This window comes from Rhinoderma darwinii, chromosome 8 (assembly GCF_050947455.1).
Source record: "Rhinoderma darwinii isolate aRhiDar2 chromosome 8, aRhiDar2.hap1, whole genome shotgun sequence".
NCBI lineage: Eukaryota > Metazoa > Chordata > Amphibia > Anura > Rhinodermatidae > Rhinoderma > Rhinoderma darwinii.
The window spans coordinates 117,860,861-117,885,370 of NC_134694.1; the positions used below are offsets into that span (position 1 = coordinate 117,860,861).

General features: G+C 40.9%; 1 protein-coding gene across 4 annotated transcripts in view; it reads left to right on the forward strand.

Annotated features, from left to right (window-relative positions):
* The window catches only part of DIAPH2 (diaphanous related formin 2), a 952,586-nt gene that overhangs the window by 271,982 nt on the left and 656,094 nt on the right, over positions 1–24,510 (forward strand). For all 4 annotated transcript variants that reach the window (XM_075836589.1, XM_075836591.1, XM_075836588.1 and 1 more), the window contains 3 exons: positions 6,138–6,256; positions 7,009–7,073; positions 12,211–12,315. In XM_075836589.1, coding sequence (XP_075692704.1) covers positions 6,138–6,256; positions 7,009–7,073; positions 12,211–12,315 — 289 coding nt within the window. The remainder of the gene's footprint in view (positions 1–6,137; positions 6,257–7,008; positions 7,074–12,210; positions 12,316–24,510) is intronic.

Genomic DNA, 24,510 nt, shown 5'->3' on the forward strand with positions numbered 1-24,510 from the left:
ACAGCAACATACAGAGGCAATACAAGACCATCCTCCGAAAGAAAAAACAAAGGCACATCTCCACCAAACTTACCCAACTCCAAGATGCCCTCCATGACAACTCGTTCTGGGAATTATGGAAACACATGGGCAAAAATTGCAAGAAAAACAACCTTCATATTCAAAATGGCAACATCTGGCTCCAATATTTCAGGGACCTCTACAAAGATATCCCGAAAGAAGAACAAAGCCAAGAACAAAAACAAATAATATCAAAATTGAAGGCGATGGAGGAAACACTTAAAGATTCTCAAAACCCCCTGGATACACCAATAACACTGAAGTAACAGAGAGAACCTCAGACATAAGGTGTAAAAAATCCAGCGGCCTAGACAGAATCTCACCAGAAATGATAAAACACAGCCCGCCAGAAATACAGGCCGCAATAGTCAAACTATTTAATATAGTGCTGAGTGCCGGCTACTTCCCGCAAATCTGGAACCAAGGCCTTATAACACCAATCCACAAGAGTGGGGACAGGTACGACCCGGCCAACTACCGAGGGATATGTGTCAGCAGCAACCTGGGGAAACTGTTCAGCAGCATCCTGAATAAGAGAATCCTCAGCTTCCTCACCCAGCACAATGTCCTCCACCAAAGCCAAGCTGGGTTCATGCCAAACCACCGCACCACTGACCACATCTACACCCTGCGCAGCCTCATCAAGAGCCACATCCACAATACAAAGCATGGGAAGATTTACGCCTGTTTTGTGGACTTTAAGAAGGCCTTTGACTCAGTGTGGCACCCGGGCATATTCCTGAAACTGCTGGAGAGCGGAATAGGAGGTAAAACCTATGACGTCATCAGAAGCTCCTACACAGAGAACAGATGCAGCGTGAAGGTGAACGGGAGAAGAACGGCTGATTTCCAGCAGAGCCGAGGAGTCAGACAAGGCTGCAGCCTCAGTCCAACGCTCTTCAACATCTACATCAATGAACTGGCCACAGCTCTGGAATCCTCCTCAGCACCAGGTCTCGCCCTCCATGACACCCAGGTGAAATTCCTGCTGTATGCAGATGACCTTCTGTTACTATCACCAACCGAGAAAGGTCTCCAAGACAACCTGCAAATCCTAGAAAAATTCAGCTCCACGTGGGCACTACCCATCAATGCCAAGAAAACCAACATCATGGTGTTCCAGAAGAGAAACTCAAAATCCCCCAGGCACCCGACCTTCACACTAAATAACGCCACAATCACAGCGACCGACAGGTACACTTACCTGGGCCTAGAAATCAACCAATCAGGAAGCTTTAAACAAGCCATAGAGATTCTGAAAGACAAGGCGTGCAAAACCTTCTATGCCATCAGAAGAAAACTCTATCATCTCAAACCACCAGTGACGGTCTGGCTGAAAATCTTTGACTCCATCATCTCCCCAATCCTCCTGTATGCCAGTGAAGTCTGGGGTCCGGACACATACCCAGACTGGTCAAGGTGGGATTCCAGCCCAACAGAAATCTTCCACCTAGAATTCTGCAAACACCTTCTCCAAGTCCATCGGAGCACCTCAAATAGTGCCTGTCGGGCAGAACTGGGCAGATTCCCACTACACCTCACAATCCAGAAGAGGGCGCTATCATTCTGGGCCCATCTACACAGCATCAGGCAAAGTTCCTATCACCATAAAGCCCTGTTACACCAAGGGGTCCCAGGTAAACCAGGCCCCCCAGAACATCTCACCCTGACCCGGCCTGAAGAAAATGTCACTCAGCGCGGCCTCACAAAAGCCGAAATCAAGAAGACAATAAACAAAGGCCAAGAGGAATATATCAGTGACTGGAGGAACGACATAAAGACATCCCAGAAACTGACAATATACCGGAGTCTACAGCGGGAATATAAACTGGCGCCATATCTGGAGAAACTGCCAAACCACAGAGACAGACAGATCCTGAGCCGCTACAGACTGAGCGCCCACAACCTGCTCATCGAATCCGGGCGCCACAGACAGAACTACAAGCCCAGGGAGAGCCGACTGTGCCAACAGTGCGACCAGGAGGCCGTGGAGGATGAGACCCACTTCCTGCTACACTGCTCCAAATACTCAGCAGTGAGGGACACTCACTTCAGGAGACTCTCTGATCTCTTACCGGACTTCAGCTCCATGGAAGAGCAAGAGAAACTCTACATCCTGCTGGGTGAAGAGGAAACCACAGTGGGCACAGCGGCACAATATGTCACTGCATGCCATAAACTGAGAGAGACATGATATGCCATGGACTTGTATAACCCCGACCCTAGATGTGTCCCTATCCCCAAGCCCTCAGTCCCTATCCCTCATTCCCTTACTTCTTACTTGCTTTGGCAATGCTAATATGTATTTGGTCCTGCCAATAAAGCTTCTTTGAATTGAATTGATATGAGATAGATATGAGATAGATAGATATGAGATAGATAGATAGATATGAGATAGATAGATAGATAGATATGAGATAGATAGATAGATAGATAGATATGAGATAGATAGATAGATAGATAGATATGAGATAGATAGATAGATAGATAGATATGAGATAGATAGATAGATAGATAGATAGATAGATATGAGATAGATAGATATGAGATAGATAGATAGATATGAGATAGATAGATAGATATGAGATAGATAGATAGATAGATATGAGATAGATATGAGATAGATAGATAGATAGATAGATATGAGATAGATAGTGGACTGACGGTCTTGATGGTGCGGGGGATAGTTGTGAAACTCTTATAACTTTCCCCCTGCAATGACCACTGTTCTTGGACTTGTAGACAGACTTCATCCTGACATTATGATCATCTCATGTTGATTTTTAAGCCCCATGCACACGACCGTGTGCGCCGTCCGATTCCCGTCAGTGATCCAAGGGAAGATAGGACATGTTCTCTCTTTCCTCAGATCAAAGACTCGGACCATTCACCCGCTAAAGTGAATGGGTCCGTGCAGATTATCTGGTGCCACTCGGATGTCGTCTAAAACGGCCCGAGTGGTAAAACGGTCGTGTGTAGGAGGAATTAGTGTATTGTATAAGATGCAGATTGAAGCTGCTGTGAATTATAATGTACAACGTTCACATTTTCCACCAGTTTTCTTCCCTTTGTAAGGTCATGTTAACATATGCCAGGAAATCAATAGGTCCTGTTAGTTTTTCCATAAACCAATTCTGTCAACAATAAAGGGAGAAGAAAAATCACCTTGGTTTTTTAATGACACTGAAGAGTGTTATTGACAGCAATGTAATAACTGGGGATGCGAGATATCGCTCATATGTGTAGCATCAATATTTATAAGCAGCGCAGAATGGAATATCCTCCTAGCTGAGATTTTTAAGAGACCTCAACCTTGGTGCCAGTTTCATTTGGCCAAGGCAGCTATCACATAATAGGGTGAATATTTCTCCTCCGTTAGCCACATCTATCTACGGGGCCACATCATGTTTAAATCCTCACTTTCTTTGGTTATTTTATTTTTATTTTTTATGCCTAGGTTGCTTTAATCAATTACAGAGAGGTGTAGCTGAGGTGGCTGACAGGGCATGTGCCCAGGGAGTTAAGTGCCAGGGGGCATCAACATGCCACTTTGCCTTGGCTAGGCTATTTCGATGCATTGCTAGGGTACTAAAGTGAATGTGTAAAGGAAAGATTAGCTACAACTCTGTATTACACAAGTATATAATTATAAATATGATAGAGCAATCATTAAAACCCTCATCCTCTAATGATGATGAGATGACTTTACTCACTCTGTCTAAGCCTACACAGCAAAGCCGAAAAGTGAGCTGTAATACAGAACAGTGAGGGCAGTCACATGTCAGGGGTCCACAAGCCACTTTGCTTATCCAGGGTATTTAGTTGCATTACTAGGGTAGTAAATTGAATGTGTAAAAGAAAGCTTCGCTACATCTCTGTATTACACAAGTATATAATTATAAATACAATAGAGCAGTAATAAAAAACACCCCTATCCGCTAATGCTGATGAAATGACTTTGCCCACTCTAAGTCTACACAGCAAAGCTCAAAAGTAATCTGTAGTACAGAACAGTGAGGGCAGTTACATGTCAGGTGGCTGACAAAATGTCCTGTGTGCCTGGTGGGGGAAGGGGGCGTCAACAAGCCACTTTGCTTGGCCAGGCTGTTTAGATGCATTACTAGGGTAGTAAAGTGAATGGGTAAAGGAAAGCTTCGCTATATCTCTGTATTTCTCAAGTATATAATTATAAATACAATAGAGCAATCATTAAAACCCCCATGCTCTAATGATGATGAGATGACTTTACTCACTCTGTCTAAGCCTACACAGCAAAGCTGAAAAGTGAGCTGTAATACAGAACAGTGAGGGCAGGCACATTTTAAAAAATAACTAAAAAAAGTTTTTTTATGTCTAATAAAAACCAAGTTTAACATTTGATATTCTGATGCTAACTTTCCATTAAAAGATTTCCCCGTGCACCCTGCAGGTATATGATTATTAAACCTAAAGTCAAAACCAATCATGGCACAAGATTAAGACTTCTCTGCTCTCCCGCTATAAAGATGACTCTTCCCTTCGACAAGGGCTATTTTTATCCGCTCAGAAGTCGCACAACAGATTCAGGTTCCAGTTCCATATGCAAATCACACGTACTCTTAATGCCTGTTGTAAAGTCGCATTCATTCCTCCAAGACATTTACAAAATAACAATAGGGACAGATGTGAATTTTGAATATTCAAATACAGTCATCTGTAGATACTGCATTGTACCAAATGATTAACATTTTTTTTTTCGCTGCCATAAAATGAGTTTCCAGCTTTAAGTGTCTATTTCTCCTGACTATTGTATTATTTTTTTTATCTGCCGACGAGGACGCCAGCTGATGGGGGAACGTGCAACACCCTTTATTACAGTCGAATTTGCCACCCCTTATGCAAAGCGTATCTGGTCCTAAGGAACATATGGCTTTGCATTGTCTTAATAATGAATAGATCATATAAATTGGATGAATACGTGAAGGACTATAATTTGATTTTACATAATCACCAAAATTACGTTTCTTTTTTTTTCCCCGTAAAGACAAAAAGACAATCGCCTCCAAAAAGTTTCAGCTGCCTGCTTTTATTTTTTTCTCCATAAAAAAAGGTTCTGTTCAAAATTAGTTCAAGAGTTAAAAAAAATATCGCCACTTTTTCATATTTCCACCCTGTTTTGTTCTTCTCTTCTTGTCCTGATCTCCAAATTACTGTAGTAATGAATTCAGGATATTGCGCTTGCTCTGGGGTTGCTATGGTAACATCAACATACTAACCCTGTAAGAATTCCACAGGTCACATGACATGATATCCATGCTCGGAACAGTTAATCTGTTGATGCTACCATGGCAACCCCAGAGCAAGCGCAATAATTACATCATAGCAGCAGTTCGGGTATCGGAAGAGTACGGTGAATTTTAGAAAGTTTTATTGCACTTTTTAAATATTTCATTCACCTTTAGGAGCCGCATGAGATAAAACCTTAAGAATAAGGAGGAATGTGCTTTGTTTTAATGATGGCGGTCACTCTGGGTTGCACGGGCACAGGCTGGTAGTATAGTTTATTAACTAGGAGGAGATGACTTTAGCTGAAGGTAGAGATGTGCCTACATTCGGGCGACTCACCCTGACTTGGTTACAATGTGTATATATTATGGAAACAATGGTTTTCCTGATAAGCTTCCTTTTGCCTATATCTGTCCGCATTATAGGACTGTAGCTATAGGTATCAACAGGTGACAATCCTAATTGGACCCTATACTTTAAGGGGCCCTTCATACTGAGCCACAAAAGAAGGCAGGAATATAAGAAGGTGGAGCCAACGAGTGACTTATAGATTTATATAGCATTCCATATATATATATATATATATATTTATATTGAATATGAAGCCATTGTTTGGTTAGGTGGACGACTCCGGTGTTTTTCTTTTGTGCCAGGGACTAGGACGTCCAATCTTCGCCTCCTAATTCTTTGTCATCGTTGTTCATTGCTCAAGTAGTGGTTGTCCCTTATGGATTTATCTCTGTGTTATATGTACAACATAGACCAAGGTGTTATCCTACCTGTAAATCCTTATTTCTTATGTTCCCTCTCAGGCCACAATACTATAAGGTCATAGATGAATGTGTTGGACAAATCGTGTTACAATGTGGAGGAATGGATCCCGACTTCAAATACAAAGGACGGCTGGACGTAGATTTTACTCATTTAGTAGGTGAGTGCCCATGTCCTCTTTCCTCCCGTTTCTCTGCTGTGGGGACCTAGTAATCTCAAGGGAGAGGGACCGAAGGCCCCAAAACGGCCCCAGGGAGACGCAAGGTGCATTTTAATTTGAGCAATATCATGTTGTTATCGGACCTTAAAATTGGGAGCACTTTCTTTAATAACTCACAGAGATGCAGGGAGCTCCAAACTCCCTTCTGCCTCCCCCCTCCATGGAGGTCGGTGCTGTTTTGTGATTGGACAGTTTTATTTTAATGTTTTCACTGGAAATCTACCATTGCAAGTGAGAGCAATTTCTTAAATAATTCACGGGGCTTCAAGGTTTGCTGCTGCCCCCTACAGGTGCCATTAGCAGAATACAAGCACTTTTCAGGGCAGTCTGTACTCTGCTGAATGGAGCAATTCTAATAATTACATTGTATTAGAAAATTGGTAATAATATAATTCCCTGGTATAATCCAGTTTGCATTCAATTTTAGTACCTTTGCAAGTTGGAAAAAATCTTGAAATATCCAAAATGGCAGCAAGGAGTTAAACATTCCCCGCTGCCCCTTTCAGGTGGGATCAGAAGAATACAGGCGCTGTTTATGACAGTCTGTTCTTTTTGAATGGACAGCTGAATGTAAATGGAGCAATTCCAATAATGACTTTGTATTAGAAATTTGCTTATAATGCAATTCTCTTGCCTGGTCCGGTTTGCATATAACCCTGGTACAATATAACGCGTTCTTTTTATGTCCACAGATTCATTGGTGAATAAAGCAAAAGTTGAAGAGAGTGAGCAGAAAGCATCGGAATTTTCCAAGAAGGTGAAGCCATTTATCATGGTCATTTAAATCCCAGACAATTGGTTTTCTGTTATTAGGACGTTTTTAGAATCCCCCCCCCCCCCCTCACCCGGGATGGAGACAGCTATTGATTTGCTGTTTGAATCAATGTTTGGCTGCATTTTAACATGATCCTTGTCAGTATCACAAAGGTCAATATTGATGTATCAGGTTGGACGCTGCCGCTATGTTGGGGGCATGTTGCATTATTTTAACTAAGATCTGCAGCTTAAATACCGGAGCACATTAAGTGCCATATTATCCAGTCTACTGTCTGCAGGACTTGGTAATGCAATATCCGAAACAATATAGGATCAGTTGATCGGTTTGCCTCATTTTGGAAAGGAAGGGTATTTAAAGGGGACCTGTCACCACTTCTTGCTCCATTAAATAAACCTAGGAAGGTGAACAGGTCCCTTAGACTAATGTTTCAAAAGTCAAGTATCCCCTATTTACAAAGTACGCCCAAGGCTATAGTAATAAAGTGTGTTGCACAGCAAACAAAAAACACAAGGACAGTCCAAGTAATCCCCTAGAGTCACGGCATGTTCCCCCATGGGTGCACTTACTTACGACATATTTAGGGCTTAGGCAATGCAGGACGGCAGATCCAAACCTTTCCTGTTGCCGATGCAAATTGTAGTTGAGGAGACCCAGGCAGAGAGCAGTCCCCGTCTAATGATCATGTGCAGCTCTTTAACCAATTATATCATATATAAAGTTACTTATTTGACATGTAATTGGTTAAAAATTTACTATTGACCAGTAGTGAGACAGCTGCATTAGGATGTGTCTCAAAACTCAACCAATCTGTCTCAATGACTCAACCCAATACGTTACAGATTTTGACAACCAAAGGGGCCGATTTAGAGCAATTCCTGACAACTTTCGGGGCCTTTTTAGTGACACGAATGACCGCGACAGATGACAATCGAATGCAGATATTTGTGAAAAAATTGATCTGTTGGATTTTATGGTCATTGCCGGGTGCAGTCGGAAAGTCGTTCATGCAAAACAACATGTCTGTATCCCATCAATAGAAGCCCAGACCAGGCCACAGATCAACCCAGAGATCGATCAGTGATTTGTTGTTTTTAATGTTGGCACTGTCGTCCAAAACGACAACCTCATGAATGGCAAGTCGTTCAAAAAACAGCCGTCTGAAATCGCTAATGTATGGCCACATGTAGAACAGACAACCACCAACCTGTTTTCCGGGACCTTTTGCACAGTCCTCATGGAGATTTCAGGGTTGCATTGACTCACCAGAGTGTTATACTGTGGGTCTAGGCTCTGACTCTGGAGCCCAGCTACAACAAGACCCATAAGGTCCAATAGTGTCCTCTTTTATGGGTTAATTTACACATAACCTTCAGTATTAACCCTTATTATGATGATAAAGTTAGCAATACAATTAAAAAAGGACATGTACATATTCTGTATATCTGGAGGGTGGGCCTTTAGGATTAATTACTATATTGGGCCCAATCCAATAATGGGAGACCGCAATAGTACAACGTATAGAAATTCTACTCCAGCAGGGGACCTCACTGTCCAGGTAAAGTACAACACCCTCCGTTGCCTTTTTCCCTGAAATAGCAGCAGCCCCCTGACATGATGTTTTGTAGAAACTGCAACATAGCCCATTCACTTGCAATTATCCAGGTCCGAAGCATCAAAAGGCCACCGCTCCTTTATTTTCGGGATTGTAAGGGGTCCCCTCACCAATCGGACATTAAAGATTGATTATCCATCAATGGCTCTAGTAGAAATACCCTTTAAAGTGATTGTCTCTTTGTGCCAGGGGGGAAGTCACTCTTTTAAATGTCTGCCATGTAATACTCTGTTTCCCCTTTAGTGGCCACTGCAGGGAAAATACCCGGCTGACCGCGGCTTTCCCTGGCAAAATCAGCTGATCCACGGCCCCTTTCTGAGAAGGGTTGTCTAATGATACCTAGTAGATTGCATCTGTGTTTTTACCCTTGAGAAAATCTGGGGTCACTGTTCATAATTTAGTTGCGTCCACAGCGCCCATACATGTCTCCCCTTGCTGCAGTACTGATGGAGATACAGCATCTAATGAGCCGGTAGCGCGCACTGAATACAAACACCTCTGTGAGTGACATTTGGAAAAAGCTATTTTAAAAGTGACAGCTTTGAAGTATTTCAAAGGAACTTTAGATGTTCAGTGGGAACAGTAGGCGAAGTGAGGAAATATTACTTTACGGAGGCTGCAAGCAGACTTGGCAAACAATGGATGACATAACATTTCCAACTCTGGAGTGGCTTCCAACTGGGATTTTTATCTCACCCTCAGACACTTTTAGAAGTTAAATCTTTTTTCCCAGATTGAGAATCAAATTCTTGTTGCATCAAAACATCCAAATATCAGATCCTGTGATGCTCGTAATGCAGGTTTCATGTTGCGAAAAGTTTCGGCGGCTAAAATCTAAAAATCATTTTGAGAACAATGCAGTTTTCTTTACTCCTCAGCGACTTAGAAGTTTTTGCTTTGTTTTTTTTCCAACTTTGTAAGTGAAAAGTATAAATGTGGAAAATATGATTTATTAGACGCAATATATATTAATCTCTAACACTACAGTGCTGGACAACAAAAATGGCCACAGACCAGAGATCAAAAAAAGGAATAATTTAGACTAATTCAGTTAAATATCAATTGAAATGTTTGCTTGAATGATCTTTCCCAAGGCGGACACTTGATAGAAATCTTGTGAAAAATGAATGAGTTGGGTTGTATGTTTTTGGCTTATCGGCTGCTCTTTGGTTTGCCAGATGACGGTGAATGAACGTTTCTTAAGTAAATTGTTCAGTGAATAAACTTGCAATCATAGGACCATAGATATGTAGCAGAGCTGAATAACTCCCTAAGTTAAGATATGGTAACTCAGTAGTTGCTTGTAGTCCTATCGAGAACCACTGGTAATAGATTGTGATACATTTTATCGAATGGAAAACTTCACTCTGCTACATCTGTAGGTGTCTACCTCAAAGGGTGATGCAGTCAAAAATACTCATCGGGTTTGTTGGCTGTAACTTTAGAATTTATGTATTTGGTTAATCTAAACAACCTAATGTTTACAAGATGGTAGAGTTACCTTTAAAGAGGACCTGTCACTAGGTCACATAAATTGAACTGGTTATCTAAGCTGAAGAGCGCTGTCTCACTGATTCCAGCTCTGTTTTTCTTTTTTTCCTGGACCTCTCCATTATAGAGATATGCACCACTGTTGTGTTGGCTCCCTATATGCTAATTAGCGGTTAGCCAACAGGGCGTGGACTACTCACGCTGCATGGGCTGATTGGTCTGCATCAGAGGCAGGGAAGCTAGCTCCACCCTGTTTGCCAACTACAGCAAATTAGCAAATAGGGATCCAACACAACAGAGAACAATATCTCTGGAATGGGGGGGGGCAGAAAAAAACTCGCTGGAATCAGGGACAGCGCACTATTCAGGTCAGTAAACCAGTTCAACTTATATGACATAGTGACCGGTCCTCTTTAATGTCTAGGGTCAGCTTATGCATAATGGAGTAAAGTTATAGAAAAGGGGTCGAATGTCAGACTCCTGTTTTATAAATGAACCACATATTCTATTCAACCGCACAGATGACCAAGTTATAATTTACTCTCACAACAGAAGTAGGGTGGGCCACATCAACTAGATTAATCCATTAAAATTACTAATACATCTCCCAGTGTAAGATTATTAGTTCATCTAATTTTCCAAAAATATATCTCTGAGACTTCATGGAGCCAAGCATTATGTTAGTTGGCCATTGACTATCTTCAAAATACCATCGTAACATGTCCATTCACTTTAGCCAAACACTCGTTCAACCGGCGGCTATTCGTCCCGGTCCCATATGCATGCCCGCTCATCACAACAAAGGACCCAGCATGTTGAAATCCAACACTTACATTCCTTCTTTTAGTACACCTCTATACACTTTACATAGTCAGACAGTCCCTCTGACCTTCATCAAATGTGTATGTACAAAGACTGTAAATATGAGTCAGTCATTGTCCGTAAAAAAAAAACACTAAAACTTTCAGAAGATGGCAGACTCTTCAAGAATGTTTCTTCACTTTGGAGAACATGGAGGACATGTTTGGTTAGGATTTACCTAAGATTATGGACAGATTATGTAAATTATCAATACTTTTTGACGCCCAGAGTATATTGAGTACTGCTGCATACAGTTTTCAATATGTTCCTCTGTCCGCCATGGAGATCTGAGATACTACGGAACCCAACTATTCAGTAGACGTCTACTCGCCAACATCCCACAATAATGACTAACACTGTATATGCCATGGTATGGTTGAAATATTTAACATTAAAATAACAGTGAACAGTTTTGGACTGGGGTTCCTTAGGACCACCAAAGGAAATGGGCCACCATCCGACTACACAGAACATGTGCATATTATTTGTAATGGTATCATAATCTTTCTTGTTGTCATTGCACACACACATGACAGATCATCAATAAGATCGAATAGGGTATTTGTGAATCAACCCATGAGCAATAGACCCTAGTTGTAAGTGATTGCCTCCAAAGTCAACTCCACGTGAGGTTGTCTACTGCTAGACCTTTGAAGCCCATCATTGGGTCAGAGCCTGGACCCAGCAGAGAATCATCTGGTAATCTAATGGACTAGTCCGACACTGCCCATGAAGCAGAAGTAGTGCAGACGATGATGTCCATGTTGGCAACGTCTTAAAAAGTTGATGCATCACTCAACACTTGGTTGGCCTTACTTGGCTTAGTTACTGGTTCGAAAACCATCTATATTTATATATATTTTTGTCGTGGATGGTAACTTTATCAGTGAGGTTATTGAGTTGCACATGGAGTGAGGTCCTGCGTTTATTGTCCCTATTCTCTTTTCTGAAGACATCCTAGATTAATTGAATGTATGTACGCAGTATATTGCCGTAATGAGGTTAACGGGTGATTTATTTGGTGGACTAAGTACTTCTATTTGCTGTGTTGTGTTATTTTCAAACCTTATCAAAGAGCCACATTTAAGCCTTCCTTGAACGTTTAGCACAGAGTCTATTGGAAATGATGACTTTCTGCTCTGATCCTTGCAGTTTGATGAAGAGTTCACTGCACGACAGGAGGCGCAGGCCGAGCTTCAGAAACGAGAGGAGAAAATCAAAGAGCTGGAAACTGAAATCCAGCGGCTGCGGACACAGGTAATAAAGCAAAATATAGACTTTATGTCAAGAAAATTCAGCGCACCGGCTCATATATGTTTCCGATAAAATCAAAGTTCTATATGTCTTGGGTATTTTAACCCTTTAGTACACAAAATAAGAATTTTCAATGCAACTTTATATCCATGAAACCCTTCCTCGCCGCTATGGTTTGGTTCTCCTACCCAAAGTTTGGTAACTTGTAGGGTTTATTTTTGGAACAGGACTGAATTAAAGGAGATATTCATTATTTTTTTTTGTGAATAAAGCTTGATCATTCCATTATCTACTCTGTGTTACAATCCCTCATCATTTTCAAGATTTTTCTTACTGTCAGGGAATGATCATATATGATACATACAGAGGCTGAAAACCGGTCTAGACCGAGTCCTGCTCGCCCAGCTGATACAATACATTAGTATGTTTTAAGTCCATGTCCTTCTTCAAATCACAAAGGGGTTGTCAGGTATCGAAAAACAAAAATACCCTATTTAAGAACTCTGACTTAATGGGGGGGGGGGTTGACTTTGCGCTCAAGACCCTCATCTATTAGCCAGTGCGAAAAATGGCTACAAAGTGCATCTCTGAAACTGGAGGACCCAAAAGGGCCTTGCATTATACGGACAGACCAGGGACTGACATAAACACCAGAGGACCCCTTGGCAAGAACAGTATACGGACCCCTTACTCTCCAATAACTCATCATGGAGCCCCCACCTTTATTTTTTTTTAAGAATCCACCAGTAATTTTGTGCCATGAAATGTATTAGTTCAGTCCTTTACATGTAATCTAATAGACAGTAGGAAGCTACTTCACTTTTAAGGTACTATAGGAGTGGGCCCCTTAATCTACTCGGCCCCTGTGCAGCTGGGCCCTTGTTGCAAGTATGATATGTCCACGCTTGGCACCGACCATTACGGTGGCGCTGCTTGCTTCTGTGTTCCAACACAGATTACAGCTGATCGCTGGGGGTCTAAGAAACATGAGACTATGTGATCAACATTTTGGGGGACCCTTCCAACAGGAAGGGATTGTCCAAGGTGGAAAATCTTTTAAGCACAATAAAATATCCCATTACATAACATATTGTCATTTGAAGGAGGTTTTTGAGAGTGGGGTATTGGAAAAAAAGCTGAAAAATGTATGAAAAACATATATATACAGAAAAGTGACCCCCTCCCCTCCCCTCACCTGACTACTAGTAAAAAGTTGTGGCTGCTAGTGCTGCAGTCAATGCAACCTGCAATCCCATGTCAGGGGTCCTACTGGCTAGGACATTCCTAAGGATGGATACCTAGGTATAATAAAAAATGATGGTATAATAGGTCATTCAGAAGCATATTTTACTGGACTGTTCTCCAACCTATGGCTCTCCAGCTGTTGTGATACTACCACTCTCAACATGCCACAACAATTATCAGAGTATGTAAGGAGTTGTGGTTTCCCAACAGCTGTTGGGACATATTTTGAAGACCCTCATTTTAGAAATTTTATTTGGGTAGAGCCTGATTAGTGTTGGGGTAAAAAAAAAAGACAAAAAACAAGTCTAGAAACCAGTCCAAGGCTTCGGTATCCTACATAACCGTAACCATCGCCCCACAGGTTCATCTACTACTACTACTCTTTCGGGAAAGCCACAATTAAGAAACGACTTGGGTTCGCAGGCTATTGAGAAGCCGCAGTAATCAAGTTTCTTAGTTGTAACTTAAACCCTAAAGAACTTGTGAACAATCAGAAAGTTGCTCCGTAAATCACATTACAATAATCCTGAATGCATTAGTGTTTAATGAGCTGCGGCTCTGGACATCGTGGAGCCATGGGCTCAGAAATCTGCACGCCGCTATCTGAGACTTGTAACACGAGCTTGTAAAAATGCTTTAAAGCAAATGACTATTCGCCTCAAACCAACATCTAATGTATGTTATTTCCCCGTATTTACAGATAAACAGCAGCAAAAATATCCATTTTTGCCTTTTATGTATTTTTTTTTTTTCCCTTTAATCTAGATTTTTACGTTTCATCATTAACATTGTGTCAGGATGGTTTATTATGAACTGATGTAGAGCAGGATGTGGGCAAGTCCTAAAAAATTGTGGTTACTCCATGATTGATGAACATTTAGTATTTCTGGGAATCGTTAGGCGGAATAATATGTGACCTAATCTAGTAATCTGTCAGATGCAGAAATATACATTTATGTTTTAGCCTTTAAAATATTCTGCATGTTATTAAATTGTGAATACAAGGAAAATATCCAATAAAATACATCCTCATATTTACAGAAAGGAGATATTTTTTAGTTTGTGTATTTTTAGAGCTTATGTCACATGATTTATCGTAAAAGTTTATAACGCCCGAGATTTACCAGCCTATAGTTATGTCTAAAACACATTTTCCACATACTATTAAAGAAGGAGAATCTATCTATCTATCTATCTATCTATCTATCTATCTATCTATCTATCTATCTATCTATCTATCTATCTATCTATCTATCTATCTATCTATCTATCTCATATATATCTCATATCTATCTATCTATCTATCTATCTATCTATCTATCTATCTATCTATCTATCTATCTATCTATCTATCTATCTATCTATCTATCTATCTATCTATCTATCATCTTCTCTTTCTGGATTTATCTGAGATACTTGAAAATAGTGATAGTCCAACATATGGTGATACCAGTATGTTTTATCTGTGGTTTTACATTGTAAAGCAGGGGAAATGTCCCATCGTCTTAACTCCTTGAGTTATCAGGACCCTCAAGAGAAACAGAAAATTTCTGCTAGGTCTTTTTTTCCTCCCACTTTTGATTTAAAAACTAAAATGAAAAGTGGGCTCATATAATTTAAATCACTTGAATAATAGAACTAATAATAATCATAATATAATATAAAAATTGCTAAAAACAGATTCCATTCACTTATGCATAAAATATCTGAATTATTAAAGGGTTAAAGTAGTTGTCCAGTTTCAAAAAACAATTTCCATACACATTTGGGAATTCTGAGTTAACCGTGTGTTTTTAACCCCCTCCCTTCAGGACTCTTAACTAGCCAGAGTAAAGAGCAGCTATGAGTGTCTTTCTCTGGGGGACCCAACATGTCCTTGTATTATAGCGACATCCCATTGATTTAAGTAGGAACTGTGTCATTTTTCATTTCACCTGTGGTGGCGCTGCAGGGAAATTGGACACTTACCTCCCACAGACTACAGCTGATGGCTGAGATTCCATCTAATAAAAAGGAAAAAGCGGACAGGCCATTGAATGTTTACACTTTTATCCCAAAAATGTATGTCCCCTCTATTACTAATTCATCTTCAAGAAATAGTTCAAGTTTTTTTTTTCCAGGATTAGAAGAACAAGGCTGCTCTCTTCCAGGAAAAGTGCAACACCTGTCAATGGGTTGTGTCTTGTATTGCAGCCCAGTTTCATTGAAGTAAATAAAGGCTATAAAGAGTTGCAATACCACACACCTGTGGACTGGTGGCGCTGTTTTTGGAAGAGGGCAGCTATGTTTTTCTAAAGCTGGATATCCTCTTTAATTCTCCTTTGATATTTAATTAGTCGCAGCCGGAGGGGACTTTTATTTTATGAGAGAAACAATATAATCCTCATTCAGTTTATCTTACAGAGACATAGGACCTATTTACATGGGCCAATTATCGAGCGTTCACAGAAACTGCCAACCTGGAAATGTATGGGGACGAGCGATCGTATCTACAAGCGCTCGCCCCCATGCATAGCTCCTTGTGAAAGGGCTGTCTCGTTGATGGGCGCTCGTTATTACTGCCAAAATGGGCCGTTGTTAGAGGACCCCTAGATACAACAAGCCGGACTTCTATCCATGAGGCAAATTTTCATGCTACATTCTGAGATCACATCGGCCTCTCCACGTGTACAGGCTCCACTTTGTGTTAACCTGGTTGTATAAAATATAAAATAATCAGTGAAGTAACATTTTTGGAGATGTAAATAGTCTATTTTTTAATGAACTTCAAAAACGTAAAATAATTTCTATACAAATTTTAATATTCTGCAGTCGGTAACTTTAATAAAGACGCTCCTTGTGTGAGGCTGTGCGTTCGCGGGCTCTTATCTCATCTTTTTATCTTTTAATTAGTAGATGTGGAAGTATTTAACGTTATCTGTTCTACATGGTAATAAAAATAATAATGGACAGTAATAATACAACTGGGAGATGCTCATATTTGGGTTTCCAATAAAGGAAGTCTTCAAATTACTTATTTTTTCTTATTTCTCCCTCCAAAACATTTGATTTGCTTTTTTTGTGAGAAGAATCGTGTAGAGAATCGTAGGGCTGGATTCACACGAGCATGTTCGGTCCGCAATGGACGGAAGTCCCGGACCGAACACACTGCAGGGAGCCGGGCTCCTAGCATCATAGTTATGTACGACGCTAGGAGTCCCTGCCTCGCTGCGGGACAACTGTCCCGTACTGTAATCATGTTTTCAGTAAGGGACAGTAGTTCCACGGAGAGGCAGGGACTCCTAGTGTCGTACATAACTATGATGCCAGGAGCCCGGCTCCCTGCAGTGTGTTCGGTACGGGACTTCCGGCCGAAATACGTTCCGTCCCGAATCCAGCCTAAAGAATAAAATAAAAAAATTTAACGTAGAAGCGCTCCCCACAGAAGAAATAGATATAGAGCCCATCTCCTTGTGCTTGTTCATGACGTCACAACTTGTGGGACCGTTCTCCGACTAAGAGATGGGACTAAGTTTATATGGTCCCTTATTCTCCAAACTGGCTGCCTCTTTACTACATTGAATCCAACCCCTCTAATGATCATCTTCTCAACATTTAACTACTGTTCCTATAGTATTCCAAAAAGTTTGTGAGAGCAAAAAATTCTATAAAAATTTTTTTTTCTTGGAAATAGAAATCGGTAAATCATGAAAATTCTTATCAATGTTCTCATTTTAACACAACCTGATTCAAAGAAAATCCTGAATACTTGCTCAGAAAAAAAGATCCCCAGAACCTCATGGAATCCATAAAAACAATAACCCTTCCCATACATTTGGGGGCAATTGGAGGTACATTACGGGTCCACGGCGGGCTATGTGCCATAAACATCTTCACAACCACTTTTTTTTATTATTTATTGTTCCAATGCAAATAAAAGAAATAATGAAATAACTTTGCAATTGGTGCAAATGAAAAAATTCTATTGTTTGATTTTACAGCTCCTGTGAAAACATATGTGTATCCATGGTAACAGACAACAAACCAACCCTCTGTAGTCTGATCCTGCAGTCATGCTCTCTTTTTGCTGTCTGCTAATTCTTACTAAACTAGCAAAAAGTAGAGGACTGATGGAAGGCCATTTAACTGCAGTATCAGACTACACAGAGCTTACTTGTTGTCTGTTACCATGGAGACATGACAATTTGCTTTGGAGCTGTAGAAATAAAACAATAGGTCTACTGCAAAGTGGCTTTATTTTACATTCTAGACGAATTTGCACAAGTAAAAAAGTTCGGTTGCGAAGGTCGACATGGCCTTTAAATAGGAGACTTAGTAGGGTCATACTCTGTCGAGTTGTTACAAGATCTTTCCTCTATTTCTTATTTATTTCTGTTTTTAGGGACGCTGGGTGATAACCGATATGCCGCAGTCGTACCGAGGCTTCCCTCTCCCAGGCAAATATTAATGTCACTGCCCTAGCCCTGTATCTAAATATCCTAGCCAATGCAGAGTGGCACCCAGAATCTGGGGCACATGACTCCCTAGATACAATTTGGCCGCCATCACTACTTTCACAAATATTGTCATTCTTTAAAAAACAAATTGTAGCTATTCGGTTATACAACTCTACTTTTCCATATCGCAGCATTAGAAGACAGATTATTTTTTTTTTTTCTGGATGGCAAAGTTAAAATCTCTAATGGCAGCCCTATTGGTTAGAAACCAGATTACCCAGAAGAAGAGTGACAGAATAGGGGAGTCCTATATTTTTTTAGTTAAAAATTTTGCTATTCACCTCATCCAGTCGGACACCGGTGTCCTGGCAGATACTGTGTATTTTCCTTTTCTGCAGAGTATCGCGGCTTTTAGAGCTCTGTGCTTTATCGCTATAATGTGCAGCATAAAACACAATATAATTTTTGTTTATAACGGGAAAAAATTAAAAACGTACACATTTTTTTAAAATAAAATGTGATTTTTGTTACTCATTATCCAGAATTTATCGGCATATAACAGAGTCCACACTGCCTGATATTATTCCACAAGTTGGTTGGAGAACATTCTGGACTTGTTATTCCATCCGGGCATCCAAAATAAGTTGTGAGTCAAGTAGAAACGGCTATAATTCAGGTTGCGGAGAAGTCGCCTGTGGATTTTTGCAAAAACAAACAAAACGCAGGTGTTTAGCGGGAGGCTCTGTATAAAACCGGCAATTTCTCCTCATCTTAAATTCCCTTTATGTCTATGATTTTGCCAAAGCTTCTAATCCTCAACATTTGTCATTCAAAAGGAATATTTACACAAGCAGCAAATGCCAGTCACCGTTTGTACGCAGGCAATAAGCAGCAGTCAATGGGATGGTTTTGCCTTTTTTTTCCTAACAGTTTTACACAATGTGTGTCATATAAAGTTTTCTGGAGCTGCACTTCAAACTGGATATATATATATATTTTCTTAAAAGGATCGTCTGGTTTATAAAATCTCTTGAGGACCCATCAAATCCATTCATTATAGGGAGAGCCCATTGATCTGAATGGACACTGTGTAATGCTTAATGTCTCCTGTGGTGGCGCTGCAGAGGAATCGCACATTTCCTGCCAGGTTCCCTCACAGATTACAGCTGATCGCTTGATCTCCCAACATCAGGACAACCTATGATCGGCTTATTATCAGGGGATACTTCTAACAAAAAGGCATTGTTCAAAGTGGAGAACCCCTTTAAAAGCACTGCCCTACAAACAGCTTTACTTCCTTTAGATCAATTTCACACACACACTTTTGATGCAGTTTTTTTGAGCCAAAACCAGAAGTCGGTCTAAAAGGAAAAGACAGATGCATCTCCTTTCTTTTGTATCCACACTTGTCTTTGGTTAAACCCCCCCCCCCCCACAGAAAAGAAACAGCATAAAAAACGCTCTAAAACTACTTGTGTGATTCTCCTTGAATTTTTTTTTATAAATCTTACTATATAAATAACTATTCTTTTTCTCCCCCCAAAATCCTATGCACTGCAGCACTACTTTCTGGGTGAGACCGATATCTCTCATCATCATATTCCTAGCTTATGAACAAAATGCCAAAACAGCAGTGAAGACTGACACAAAGGGAAACAGTGGCAGGAGAGTAATGTGTGGATGACATTGCCAATGTACATGATGTAAATGTCATGTAAGCGTTATGGGTACTGTAATGGCTGCCATTAGTGGTTGACGCCTCACGTCAAAGTGAATGCAGAATATTAAAAACAACTTCACCCGGGACTTTGTAATTGCAGGTTATTTCAGGGGGTCCTTTATTGGGTATCATTTATACTAACCCAGAATAATTTGGTATTAATAAGTTAATTAACTTGCACTTTTATTTTCTATAACTCTAATGATTGCGTAGAGAGAAGATGTCAGAATCACATAAACCACTTGTGTCCTGGATCACTTGGCGCTAATTAGAGGCTTCCAGTGAAGAGGCGGCGGGTGATTGGGAAAAATGTCAGCAGAATACAATTAGAAAGTTTTGAGGACACTTGTGGCGCGCACTGCGATGTTTTCCCTGCCTGCCGCGCCCTCTACTCAACTGCTACATAACAAAGAGAACAATGTGGCGTATTTATTAAACTGCCAGAATTTTTAAATCGTTTTGAAATTAAATTGCTACATTTTGCATTCATTTATACATTGTGCAAACCAATTGTTTTGCCCTTCCCCAATACTTGGGATGTGGCAATGGAATATTTAAAGGATATGTACACTTTACAACCAATTCTATTTTAATCATCCAATTGGAAATGCAGCTACAGTAAAATGTAAGCAACTTTGCAATAAATTTTGGCAAAAAAATCTACTACTGTTTTGCGCATACAGCTCCTATGCAGACCTATGTGTCTCCATGGTTACAGAACATAAATAAACCCTGTGTGTAGTGTGATCCTGCAATCATTACTCTACTCCTACTGTCTATAGGTTACAAGATGAGGCAGATGACAAAGTAAACCTAAGTGTATGTTCAAACAAGGCGGATACACTGCGGAAAAGTACACAGCGTATCTTCCGTGGTTCCCGCAGGAAATGTCAGCCGAAAAACCGCAACAAATTACGGTGCAGTTTTTTGGCCAGAATGTCCATGACCGAAAATAACAGGTAAAAATTAAATAAAAAAGCTTATACTTACCCGTAGTCATGGCGGCGCATCCCTCTGATGTCCTGCAGCTTGGCCTCCTGGAATGATGTTTCATCCCATGTGACCTCTGCAGCCTGTGATTGGCTGCAGCAGGCACATGGGATGAAACGTCATTCCAGGAGGCCAGGCTGTATGCAGAAACCGGGAGATCTGGGTAATTATAGGCTTTTTATTTTTTTCGGAGTTGCGATTTTTGCGGCAGAATCGCAGCTTTTCTGCTGCGAAAATTGCAACATCTGCTATTTGTTGCAGGTTTTAACTCCCCATTGAATTCAACTGGGTCAAAACCCGCAACAGAAAACCAGCGATTCCGCAGTAAACGGACATGCTGCGGATTAAAAATCCGTACCGCAGGTCAATATATGAACGTTTTTTCTGAGGTCTTTTTTACACAGCGTGTGGATGAGATTTGTTCGACTGTATTACGCTGCAGATTTTCCACAATGAAATCCTTTGTGGAAAATCTGCAGTATTTACGATACATGTGAACAAATACAGTAGAAGCAAAGTGGATGAGATAAAACAAATCTCATCCACACGCTGCGTAAATACGGAGAGGAAAAAACGCTCCGAAATTGACATCCGGTGCCAAGTTCTATTCCGCAGCATGTCAATTGTATTTGCGCAAACACTGCTTATTTGTTGCGGGTTTCCCCTTTGAATTCAATGGGGAGGTAAAACCCGCAACAAATAGCAGTTGGTTTTTTTGGGGCGGGTTCGGCGAGATTCCGCTGCAAAAAACGCAACTCTGAAAAAAAATTAAAAGTCTCATACTTACCCAGGAGTCTGTGTCCCTCCCTCCGGCGCGGCCTCCTGGGATGACGTTTCATCCCATGTGACCGCTGCAGCCAATCACAGACCAATCACAGGCTGCAGCGGCGGTCACATGGGATGAAACATAAACCCTAAGATTGGATTGACGTCAGAGGGCCGGCCTCCTGGGATGATGATTATCCCATGTGACCGCTGCCTCAGCCAATCACAGGCTGCGGCGGTCTTCTAGGATGAAACGTTATCCCAGGAGGCCGGCTTGCTAGCAGGCCGGTTAAAGAGGCTCTGTCACCAGATTTTGCAACCCCTATCTGCTATTGCTGCAGATCGGCGCTGCAATGTAGATTACAGTAAAGTTTTTATTTTTAAAAAACGAGCATTTTTGGCCAAGTTATGACCATTTTTGTAGTTATGCAAATGAGGCTTGCAAAAGTCCAAGTGGGTGTGTTTAAAAGTAAAAGTCCAAGTGGGCGTGTATTATGTGCGTACATCGGGGCGTTCTGATGAGAAGTATCATCCACTTCTCTTCACAACGCCCAGCTTCTGCCAGATCACGCTGTGACGTCACTCACAGGTCCTGCATCGTGTCGGCCACATCTGCACCAGAGGCTTCAGTTGATTCTGCAGCAGCATCGGCGTTAGCAGGTAAATCGATGTAGCTACTTACCTGCAAACGCTGATGCTGCTGCAGAATCAACTGTAGCCTCTGGTGCCGATGTGTCCTCGCTCGTCTGACACGATGCAGGACCTGTGAGTGACGTCACAGCGTGATCTGGCAGAAGCTGGGCGTTCTGAAGAGAAGTGGATGATACTTCTCATCAGAACGCCCAGCTAGTAAAAGTATTAAAAACGCCCCGATGTACGCACATAATACACGCCCACTTGGACTTTTACTTTTAAACACACCCACTTGGACTTTTACTTTAAACACGCCCACTTGGACTTTTGCAAGCCTCATTTGCATAACTACAAAAATGGTCATAACTTGGCCAAAAATGCTCGTTTTTAAAAAATAAAAACGTTACTGTAATGTACATTGCAGAGCCGATCTGCTGCAATAGCAGATAGGGGTTGCAAAATCTGGTGACAGAGCCTCTTTAAGTACTGTAGTTTTCCGTAGCGGACATTCCGGGCGAAAAACTGCACCACAATTTGGTGCGTTTTTCCATCTCAAATTCCCTGCGGCGAATAGGGCGGATATGCTGCGTGCTTTTACACTGCATATCAGCCCCATGTGAACTCCGCCTTAGTCTAAGAAAGTTGTTGAACTTTTTTCATTATTCAATGATTGACCTTTAAATACTAAAAACAGGAAAACTGTCAAATGACAAACTCTGCTGCACCTGTGATTTATATGAAAAGACTTCGAACCAGAGCATTCACTCAAATGCTGGGGTCACACACCCTATTTACGGACGTAATTCGGACGTTTTAACCACAAATTACGTCCGAAAATACGGCTCCAATGCGCCGGCAAACATCTACCCATTCACTTGAATGGGCTTTACGATGTTCTGTGCCGACAGTCATTTTTTTACACGCCGCTGTCAAAAGACGGCGCGTAAAAAAGACGCCCACGTCAAAGAAGTGCCTGTCACTTCTTGGGACGTAATTGGAGCCGAAAAAATTAATGCCATTAGTTTGCAGTAGAAATTAAATTGTGTCGTTTAGCGATTTCCTTACTCATTTCGCACTGCTCAGCAGGGGGCGACAATGAGCATAGGTGATAACTCTTCTTGGGGTGAATCTGAAATCTGTATGTTCATCTTGGGAGAGTTCAATATGTAAATCAAATGATATTTAGCAATTTTCTGCTATAATTTTTTTGTAACTAGAATGTTTTTTTTTGTATCACTGCGTCTTAGAACTGTAAGCAGATTTGCTTTTTTAGGGATCATTTTTGTGGATTGATCCTGTTACTGGATTAGGAATTGTCAGATGTAACTACAGCAACTTTATCCTTTACATGCCGAGCCGATCTTTGAACTTGACATTATCTATTTTCCTCTCCTTCTCGCATCCGGCCGACCCGTGATCTTAACTTCACATTATTTCCTTATCTCGATGTTAATCCCTTGAAAAGAAAATGTAAACATTTTTGTTCTTATTTTGGAGGAGCGCCTTCTCTGTCTCCAGGAAAAGGTTATCGTCTACCTGGGGGCTTGTTGTTTCTCATCCTAGAGAAGTTGCTCTGATTTGGCAACGAAAGTCCATTAGGATCAGCCGTCTCCTTCCATAGTCTGGGCCCCCCTTTGACCCCCTACTGCTGACTATCAATGTCCACTTTTCATTTCCAAGGCTCATCACAAACTCCAGCTGACCACATTGACGTATACCAAGTTATCTAAAATTGCCAAGAATTAAAAAATATGTTTTTATTGCTGCCATTAACGTCCCGGACATTTTTAATTCCAACAATAACTGGGCTTCAATTGAACTTGTAGGTAAAGAACTAATCAACAGCAATTTTGTATTGATCCCTCTCGACCCTGACTGCTCCGTTGCCAGGAAGCGGCTAGTAAAAGGGCTCGATCACCATATTTAAATAATACATACATATAATTTATTAAGTAGCTTTTTATTTCCAGCACTGAGTTCATTAAATTCCATTTTCTGATCCCATATGTAAAGGAAAGTTTCTCGTTATTATATATGTTTCTGTTAGAAGTTTTCTTCTTTGGTTTTTCTGTTGTGTGTAAGATGTAGCAGAGCTGAAATCCATGATAACTCATACTTCAGGTAAAACCGTTACATTATTATTAGGCCACAGACTTCAATGATCGTGTCGTTACATAGGTGTTCTGCCATAGAAGCCGCCTAGCCACTATGGCCTGTGCTTTTTTAATTGCCTGTTGATATATCCCAACACTGTCCATTGATTCAACATTGTGTTGTATCCAGGGCAAGTTTATATCCTGTGGAGTCATATGGGTAAAAACATGTAATTGGCCACTTTCCATTTTCAGAAGGAGGAAAATAAAAAATACAATTGGCATAATGCTGGCTGATTAATTGCACCATATCATG